At 42.1% G+C, this 10485-nt stretch overlaps 1 protein-coding gene across 1 annotated transcript in view; it reads right to left on the bottom strand.

Moving 5' to 3' along the window:
* The window catches only part of TDRD9 (tudor domain containing 9), a 138136-nt gene that overhangs the window by 90043 nt on the left and 37608 nt on the right, over positions 1-10485 (bottom strand). Inside the window, exons 6-7 of the mRNA XM_019551158.1 lie at positions 7573-7653; positions 2342-2506 (exon numbers count right to left, since the gene is read on the bottom strand). Of these exons, the coding sequence (XP_019406703.1) occupies positions 2342-2506; positions 7573-7653 (246 nt within the window). The remainder of the gene's footprint in view (positions 1-2341; positions 2507-7572; positions 7654-10485) is intronic.

Below are 10485 nucleotides of genomic sequence, written 5' to 3'. Positions count from 1 at the left end.
GCTAGGGTCTGGAACCAACTTCCAAGAGAAGTGGTGCAGGCTCCTACCCTGGGGTTTTTTAAGAGGAGGTTAGATGAACATCTTGCTGGGGTCGTTTGACCCCATTATTCTTTCCTGCCATGGCAGGGGGTCGGACTAAATGATCTGCTCAGGTCCCTTCCGACCCTAGAAACTATGAAACCTCCTTGCAGGAGAGCCAGACAGTATGGGTTGGGGGTTCAGGCAGGGAAGGGCTTGAGACTACACTTACGTGCTTAACTCCTCACACCTTGTGGCACCCTTCAAGAGGATCTAGCACGAACCCTGGTTGAGAATCGCTGCAATAGGAGTTTAGCCCCAGCCCACACCCAAACACAGAAGTGCACTTTGTAATCTCTTCAACTGTTGTTCTATATACCATCAAAAAGAACAGGGCCACTTGGTTCCGGGTTAAGATTTGGAAGGATCCTCCGCTGCCTGCCTCCTAGCAGTCCAGGTCTGCCCATACTTTCAGAGACTTGCACACAGTTACATAGCTACTCAAGCAGAAGAAGCAGGCCACGGAGTGAACATGGTCACAGAAGATCCCTGCCAAGCATCCCAAGGACAAGCCTTACATGGCTACATTTAGACACTTTTAGGTGAAACAGGATTTTGGTCCTAGTGACAACTTGGCAAAATCTACAGTTAAGATTCCATTTTTTGGCTCAAGCTTAGGTACTTAAAACCAGATACAAAGAACTGAAAAAAAATTATTACCCCTTGCAATAGAAATTCCAGCTTGCAAGACAGTTTGCAAGGAAGTACGTTCCAGAGATCAGGTGCCAAACAAGCAGCATCAAACTTTTCTCAAAAATCTGGGGGAGTACAGGAAAGCCATTCCCTGTTCCAATCCCAGACAAAAAAAACCCGTTAACCAAACTTTGGAATCAGGTTGCTTCCAAACCTGGATGGCTAGAGGCCTTCTTGTTGGATATGATCCTGTCAGCTGTTTTAGATCTCAGCTACTTCTTGGAAAAACATGAAGAAACGTGTTGTCTATAGTCCCTCACTTTTCCTTTCCTTAAGAAATTGAATTAAGGTACAAAGAAAGTCTTTATTTAGGTTGATATGACCATTTAGTCAAACAATCTGCCCTCTCCTTACCTCGGAAAGGGAGATAAACTGCAGGTTCCATTAAGTACACTATGGACTTTGCTATTAAGTGGAAAGTGCTTTCATGCTGCAGTGAGGGGGCGTAGATGGAGGATGTAACTAAATGTAGATGGGAGTGATGAGGAAAATTGGAGAGTTGAGGCTGCAAGTTCCCTGGGCTGGGCTGTTTCAAACTCCAGTGCAGGATCACCTCCAGAGAACAGGATCCTCAAGGTCTCGAAGAATGATCCTCAAAACTCCAAGTCCAAGAGAAGCACAAAGCCCTAGGGTTTCAGTGCCGAGGACGTTATAACTTTATTTTGAACCTCCAACAAGCAAGTTTCAAACTGAAAAGCACTGGGCAGATAGCAACAAAAATTATTAGAGGTCTGGGAAGCATGACTTGTTATGAGGAAGGGCTGAAAGATCCAGGGTTATTCAGTCTGGAGAAGATAAGACTAAGGAGGGATTTGATAACAGTCTTCAAATGACTGAAAGGGAATTACAGAAAGGATGGAGATGGGCTTTTCTCTGTGGCTGTAGCAAGCAGGACTAGGAGCAATGGACTTAAGCTGTAGCAAAAGAAATTTAGTTTGGAGATTAGGAAGCACTTTCTGACTAGGAGGGCGAGTAAAAAATTGGAACAGGCTGCCTAGAGAAGCTATGGAATCTCCAACCCTGAAAATTTTCGAGAGCAAGTTCAACAGAGACTTTGCTGGGATGGTTTAGTCAAGAATGATCCTGCCTTGAGCAGAGGGCTGGACTAGACAAATTCATGAGGTCTCTTCCAGCCCTACTTTCCTATGAGGATACACATAAGATCACAAGGAGTGGAGGAAAAGCTTGGACCCATAATAAGCAGAGGTGAAGAGAACCACTGTAAAGAAAAAAAGAGAAAGTAAAAACAGACAGATGCAGAGAGATACCAAGATAAAAGCAGCCACTGTTCCAAATCACCAGAAGACAGGCCACAATGAACGGCACAGAAGTGATCAGAGTTGGATTGGTTATGCTACCTGTAACTCAGATTTTTTCATTGCATTTCCTGCTTGATAAAACCTAATGACTTGATAAACCTAATGACTTAGGGCAACCTCCTGTTACACCCTAGCATTTCAGCGACATTGTTAACTTTATCAAATTCATCATTATTGGGGGGGGGGTTGCCTTTTCCCCCCTCTAATCCTGTTTTATTGCACCAAAATAATTAGCATGTAATATACCTCACCTGGACACGAGTAATGTGCTTCAGATCATCGAGATAGTATTCTTCAATGGCATGGGGTTTCCCTTCTACCTTAAACACATGGGCTGGACTCAGTCTGCCCCGAATAGGAACTGAAAAGTACTCCATAAATTCCTTACAGTTGATGGTAGCAGACATCAGGATTACCTGTTAAATAGAACATGTATAAGTGAACCATTAGCAATAATCCACAATGTCTCATTACACTAAGTGGAGTTAACGCTACAAGTCTAATCTTTTTTAATCTGTTTTTTTCCTTAGTTGTTGATTGCACAGGAATCAAAGCATATGGTACTTCCTTCCTGCTTCAGTGGTGTGCTGGGACAGAACTAAGCTGCCTTCTTGTTATCTCCACTTGGTTTATGGTTAATGAAGCAAAGCCAAATGACATAAGCTAACCTTCAGGTTATTTCTACATGCCTACAGAAAGCATGATAGCAGATGCAACTTCTTTAAATGAATCTCCAAAAAAATCAAGAGGCTCTGAATGGACATTTGTTTTGCCATGTGTTATTAAAGCAGTAGGCAAACACTTTTGCCAAGTATGGAAATCTCCCAAAAATGGTACCCCAAAAAACTGAAACTACAACCTCGCTGCCTAGTAATTCAGTGCTCATATGAGACAAGCAAAAAGAGGGAAAAAATGTTTTTCTATGAACTGCCTTCATCTGTTTACTCTGTGAGAGGGTGCACACTGATGTGGTATCGGTAGCAATGGTCCAGTCATGCATTGGACAAGCACAAAAGAATACAACCCCTTTACATGACAAATGATACAAACTTGTAAAACAATACAAAAAAATCCAACATCTTCAAGGAAGACCCAGGCATTTTCACTGACTGTATTAGTCAATCTAAAATTGACTCTCTCAAAAGAACTTAGTACAGTGCTGGGCATGTGCCAATAACGTGGCTACATTACTTCTATTTCAGGAGGTGACAGAGTAGGTGCATCCATACAGAGCTCCCTGGTCCTGGGCAGGGGCAGTATAGATGTCCTATGTTTTGATGAGGCATTCAGTATCAAAGACAAAAATGAGAGGTTTCTTCTAACGTGACTGACAGAACCTTCAATATCAGTGCCATAATAAGCACAAGTTCCTGAATTTAAAACAACCCTCAAAAAGGAAAGGAAGCCAAAACCACCTGAAACATTCTTGATACAATTTTCTTGTCTGCTTCCATTTCTCTCATTCAGTTAGTCACACAGGCTCCCCTTTTTCCTCTAATAAACTGTCAGGTATTAGCCTGAATAAGCTAGCCTTTCCTGCTCCCTAGATAACGGTGGGGGGCTTCCTTTACCAGTGAAACTGAAGGATGTCTCTGAAACGCCCTGAAAGGCCACCCAAGATCAGGACAGGACTAGCCAGGCCTAACAATGACCAAGCTCTGGGATCTCCGTACTTTGAAGGGTAGGATGATCTATATGTGACATATCCAGAGATCATCCTCCCTGCAAGAATATTCAATTTAACAATTTGATTCCCCCAAGAATGTGCTTGACCTACCACAGTAACAGCTGAAACATGTACATTGGCAATAAAAAAAAAAAAAATCCCATTGCCAGGAGTTTGACCTCTCTTCAGTTTGACATGATCTCTGGAACCAGCAGACAAGTTTTGAGGAGAATTCTCTCATCAGAATTGAGACCATTGGTTTAGGATCCAACTGGATCAGCTCCATATTAGACAATTCTGAGAACTGTGAACATAACTTGGTTCAGTCAACAGGAGCTATTATGACTCTGATCAACATTTTAAACACCAATAGTTTCTCTTGTGATTTGACTCTGAATTAAGAGTTTGACACCAGAGATTACGAGGACTTCAGGGTCTGACCCACCAATTTAGGAACCAAACACACAGCAAGCCAGGAATATCCCAGGGCAGACTAAGCCATTTGCATAGCTCCCTTTTTCTTAGGCCCAGAAACATCCAGAGCAGATGCCATTTTTTTCATCAGGTTTAGATGCCTTAGTAATATCTCATGCAAAACAATTCACAGCAAGAGCTTCTTGCAGCAAGAGGGCCATTAACCTGTTTCATCCCTTGAAATAAACACATAGCACATAGGGCACCCTAAGAAAGAATGGTCTTCACCAAACATCTAACATGGATGTGAGATACTAAGAAAACCAATGCAGGAGCAGCAGAGATGAGAACAAACAATAATGCCCAACAGAAAGTCTGATGTTTTGCAGTAGTATATTGTTGACTTGCAAGTAACATCTCTGTAACAGAGTTTCTTCGTTTTGGTACTGCGTCCGACATCCAACCTGTTCCCAGAAATTGACACGGGAAAGCAAAAAAAGGACCCTGTACCAAGGTTATCAGGTCTCATTCCCAAGAATGATGGGCTTAAATACGGATCTTTGAGATGAGATCTGACCACGTTCAACATGCTTTTCCAAAAGTGTTTTGGAAAAGAAAGGCATATGAAATGATCCTTTTCTATTTCAGGCCATAATACCAATCTGCCCTCTAACAGAACTGGGAGAACTGCTTCTGTTCCTGGTTACAAATAAAAGCAAGGATTCTGCCACTGAATTCTTATTTTGGTCCTAGCCCTTGAAATCAGAGCCGGCTGCAACTATGTCTTTAATGATCAGATGTGCCAGTGTAGTCAGTTGTTGAAACCCCTTTCTAGAAGGTAAATTTTTCTTAGCATAGCAAAAAGAGCAAATGCACCTGGCAATTTTGATAATAAATTTACTGTACAAAATGATTTCCTGATACTCTATTAACAATTTCCTCTGGAAAGAGGGATGGATGATCTTGAGAATCAGCTTTAAAAGGTGCATAGCAACATGTACTCTTAATGTCTCTCTGTACTCCAGAGCTAAGTGACCCAAGCATGCGTCCAGCCAAAGTTTGAGGTATGTTGCAGAACAGATTGAAGCAGAGAGGAAAGGTTAAAACTCATTCTCTATTAATTTTGTAGAAGCTGTCTTATAAAGGTGGATTACTACCTTAAGGGGAGATACAATCATGCTGGGAAAATGTAGATAGCACTGTCAAACATAAGCAGGGGGGCATCACAAAGTATTGGTTTTCGCATGCTGTATGGAAGCTTAAAACATTACTGGAATCCTTGGATGGTATCTTGCCAAATCAGAATTGCCTGAAGTTTTTACTAACGCAAAACTACTAACTCCAAACCTAGACTGGCCTTCAAAATATCAGAACCAGATGGAGATAAAATCATCTTGCTATATGCTTCCAGCCGTAGGCTTTTGCAAAAATAAATAAAATAAAAGTATGCCTTAAAATTATTCTCTGAAATAAACCTGTCTCTTAGAGAGTTAACACTCCCACTCCTAAGAATACTAATAAGGAAAAAGTTTCTTAGAAAGATTGCATGAAATCTGATCACAATGGTTCGTTCTAAAGAACCTCTCTCCCCCCACACACTTTTGGTCTTACACTACTGAGTTTCAGACTGCCAGAGAAAAAGGGTACCATTCTCAAAATATGCTATCTTTTCTGTAGCCCTCCGCAAAAAGAAGGCTTTATAACTTTTAACAGTGCATGCTTCAGAAGGCTGATTTTTGAAAAGTGACAGAAGGGGTGGAGATGTTAGCATGGATTCAAACAGAAAGGCATATTCACTTTGGATTTTCTCTAAAACCCAGCAATTAATAGTGATAGCTTTCCAGGCCTAGAAAAAAAAAAACCAAGACAGACGATCCCCAAGCTGAAAGATACCCAGGAAAGATAATGGAGACCTCTACCATTTTGAAGAAGCAACTGCAACCAAGGATACAAATGAGGTAAGATGTCATCAATGATTCCAAATCCCAAACATTTAAAATCAGGTTTGACGTACAGAAACATGTGGTGGTAGATACTGAGAATCTTTCTGGAACTTCAAGAATAAGACTGATGCACTTTTAACACTTTCCTGTAAGTGAAGCATGCACTTATAACAGCATGGATACTGAGAAAAGTAGAGGCAATTTTGTCTCAGCAGGCACTGCAAGTATAGGAAGCATGAAGTAAAAAGCAAACTATTCAGGATCCAGGAGAACAAACTGTGCTGCTTTTAGTATGCTATGGCTAGATGAAGCCACATTCAAAAGCAGACTTGAAAAACAATGTTAATGCTGTTTAGGGAATTCAGAGTCATCAACCTTTTACTGGAAACAAATGATACTGAGATTTTAGGCAATGTGTTCCCAGCTTCAGGCAAAGAAAAAACTATCTAATGAGAGAGACCACTCTTCGGAATCTAGTAATGAACTCGAAGAGCTTGACTGAGTTTTCCCTGCTGCAACAGGACTTACTGGTGGAGGGTTATATATTACCTTCTCTGAAATCAAGAAAACTGTGTGAAGTAGTAGGGTACGACTGTTTGTATTAGGCCATTAAAAAAAATTCAGCTATATACTTGTAAACACACTGACAGCTGATTACTACCAACTCTAGATCACAGAAATGTGCTTCAGTGAGATTCTTTTGCAAATCATTATATTCAAAACTTATTTATGTACAAGTGCATTAGTTAAAGTAACTATCTAAAGATACCTCTTTAAAGTCAAATCCACCTTAAGGTGGCCACTACCTAGAACAGAGCTGTACTCAAATGTACTGGGTTTCCAAAGCCAACCTGTTTATTTTGGCCCACCATGAAAATCAAGTCACTTTTAAGACTGCAGACACCCATGTGAACTTTTCACATCAAGACCCTGCCTACTGCAACTGAAAAAAAATGTTAAGAGCACAGAAGCAAAACTATTTACTCATATGAATCTTAACCATAATGCTGTATTAGCATGTGTGTGCATTTTATGGAATATATTATTTATATTTCTGCTGTTTTTCTTGAGACTTTTGCTCCATTTTAAAAAAAAAGTACTTGTGCATTAATATCATCAAATTTAGTCAAGGAGAATCATGACCCTCAACATCCACATGTAATTTCAGCCAAGTATTCATCTTGTATATTCTGTAGCCCTAAGCATATTATTTTAGAAATTAATGCATCTTAACACCGAGGAAAAAAAAGGCTCTCAGAACACATTATACTGGTCACAGAAAAATGCCCTTTAGCTTCCTAATTTAATAGGACTGGAGTACTGTGGAATTTTTTGGCTTACAATGAGTCACCATGTTCAAATCGGCTCTCAAAGCCATATTCAGGTGCAAAATGATAACAAAGCTGGTCTTCAACTTATTCTTTTACAAAAGAAGAGGGGAAAGCAGTTTAAAACTTACCTTCACAAATCTTGAATTTGTACGCAACAGTTTACGGACTACCAATAGCAAGAAATCCATTTCTTCTGTACGTTCATGCACCTTAAAGAAGCAACATAACACAATTCATTTATTTTAACCCCCATCCCTCTTTGTCTAACCTCTTCCTGTTGGTTAACTTCATATATTTTTCAAATTCTGATTGTAAGCTTTTCATAGCAGACAACAGGTCTTTTCTAATGCATGTTAAGTCAATAAATTAAGCAAGCTTTATACCTCAATACAGTAGTTTTGACAATCTGTTTAGGATTTTATACAAACAATGAACACTGCAGAATAAAGGTGAGGATGGCAGTTACTAGCCACCAGCCTGAACCATAATGCACGTACTGTTACAGAAAACAGGTTAGACAACTGTGCTGGTGGGTGTAAACATTTTAGGCAGGGACTGTATGCACATTTTTCTCTGCTAGATTAACAGGCCTCTTCTCCTCTTCATGGTCCCTGGACAACATCAAAATATAAATACTGGTACCTAAGATTAAATGATCATCAATCTATTCTGTAAGGCTTTAGAGCTGATGATATCTATAATCTGACCTGTAACCCCTGAAGACAGAAAGACTACGAAGTAGTCTTGTTAAGGGGCTTTATCCATGTTTGGTACTGTCAGATGGGAACTGTATTAAGCTACCCTTAGAGGCAGAGTATGTGTTTGAGGCTATTTAGCTGCACTGCTTCTTGCTGGGTGAAAGGGTAGCACAGGAATTGGAATTCAATCTAGACCAATACAAAAAATCTGCACTAATATTCCCCCATAATGAAGCTCTATATTAACTGTATCAATTTAAGGGAAGAGACTTGAGCATCACTTTTGACAGTTTAATGAAGCCCTTTCTGCTCAATGTACAGCAGCAGTCAAAAAAAGATAACAAGGTAGCAGGATACATAAGAAATGCAACAGAGCAGAGCAAAAGTGTCCAACTCATGTGGTCCTATGCTCTGGATCCAGACCATGGAGCTCCTTGTGGACTGAATGACCCACTGCTGGATCCAGCCCACGGGGCATCTCACTGTAGCTTCCGAGCCAGTCAGCACCAGCAGCCAAAGAGTTTATGCCATCACTCAACAACCCTCATCACTGGAGATTAAACCAGCACAGAGGTTCATGGGCTGCATTCTGCCCCCCCGCCAATATAGAATAACAAAAATAATATACAGCACTGGTGTACCATTCTAGGCTCCTTCATTTGAGGAACACAGCAGAAATGGGCTGAAGCGTGGTGGGGGAAACGGCAGTATCAGAATGACGTGACAACAATATTAGGAGCACAGAGTAAAGTCATATAAAGATAAGAGAACATTTATGATTATCTAGGCCAGTTGCTGCCAACCTTCCTAGCAATCTTGACACAAGGTAAGTTCTGCATCCTCCCAAAGTATCACTTGGATCCCCTTATCCTGCCCAATCTGTTGCTCTGCTTCCTGCCCAATTTGTTGCTCTGGTTCCTGGTCCCTCCTCAATCTGCTGCTGTTTCCTGCTCCCTCCCTGATACGTTGCATACCCAACGGACAGGTGGCCCATGCCATTTGTGGAAAGAGTACCACAGGTTGGGCACCTCTAGCTAAGCCACAACTGTCCGACTTCAAAGTAGCCAGGGGCCACATGCTCCATGGGCCACACACCAGAGTGAGCCACACACTGCAGGGCCAATGGGCCTCCCCCACGCTGCATGCCCTGCATGCATAAGTGCAAGTAGTTGCTCACCCTCCTTGCTGCACCATGCGCACAGGCATGCCCCCACACAGGGCAGCAACCTGCCTCAGCTTTAGCTCCTTGTGGGCTCCATATCATACAGGCACTCCAGGCTGCTAGCTCCACTGCTGTACAATAGCCTGGTGCCAGGCCATGCTGCCCTACCCCCTGTAGCCAGATCAACAGAGGCAGTAGTAGCCAGGGGGGAGCCCAGGGGCCATATGTTAACCCCTCAAGGACTGCATGCAGCCCAGGGGTGATGGTTGGACACCCCTAGTTCAGGCCAGCCTCGCCTAACTTCTGAGGCACTGCCCTATCACTGCCTCTCCTGTGGGCTGCTAGGATGCAACAGCTGGAGGAGGGAGGGACCAGGGTGGGATGTAGTGACAGCAGCCACAGGAACAGACAATTGAGGGAGGCAACAATAGCTGGAAGCCTGTGAGATACAAGTTAAACTTCCATTTCCTTTCCATTTCTTAGGCCCCCTGTGCACGTTGCATTTATGCCACAATTAACATGTTAAATCGACATATACATATAGGGCTTAGTCTGTCAGTCTGTTCGTAACGCTCTTTAAACGCAAATAGCTTAAAAACTGTAAGAGATAGAACATTTGTGTCTTCAGAGAAATTTCTTTGCTAAACCTTAGTATTTGTTTAGTGATGTCAGGATGATCCCAACTTCCAGAACTGGGAAAAAGGTCAGGGCCCAGGGCTGTTTCTACTGAGCTCCTCCCCGGAGGGCGCTGGGAGTCTGGCACAGCAGGGAGGGCAGAGGGAGGAACCAGATGAGGAAAGGTGCAAGTTTGGCAGAGGCGTGAGGCAGTAGGCAAGCAACAGCGGCCCTGTCCCAAGCCCCAAGCAGGGAAGGTGGTGCCCAGGGGTGGTGTGGAGGAAGCCTTGGGGCATGGGCAGCTGTTCTGAGGTGCAAAGCTTGCCTGCCCTTGCCCAAAAAGGGCACACAGGCAACAGCCAGGCAGTAGCACAAGCAGATGTGCCTGCAGTCTGCTGGATGAGAGCAAGTGCAGGAAAGGACTGGTATCTTCAAATGTTCAGCCTATTTTATTTAAGTTTTATAAATATTTAATTTATTTAATGAAGTAAAATCTGTTTGTTTTTGTTATTTGAAATTCATCCATCATTCCTGAGCCATATAAATATTCTACAATGTAGAACATT

The sequence above is a fragment of the Crocodylus porosus genome, unplaced genomic scaffold (assembly GCF_001723895.1).
Source record: "Crocodylus porosus isolate Cpor-Errol unplaced genomic scaffold, CroPor_comp1, whole genome shotgun sequence".
Taxonomy (NCBI): Eukaryota; Metazoa; Chordata; order Crocodylia; family Crocodylidae; genus Crocodylus; species Crocodylus porosus.
The sequence above is the reverse complement of the archived record's forward strand: the minus strand, read 5'-3'. Positions and strand labels throughout refer to the sequence as shown.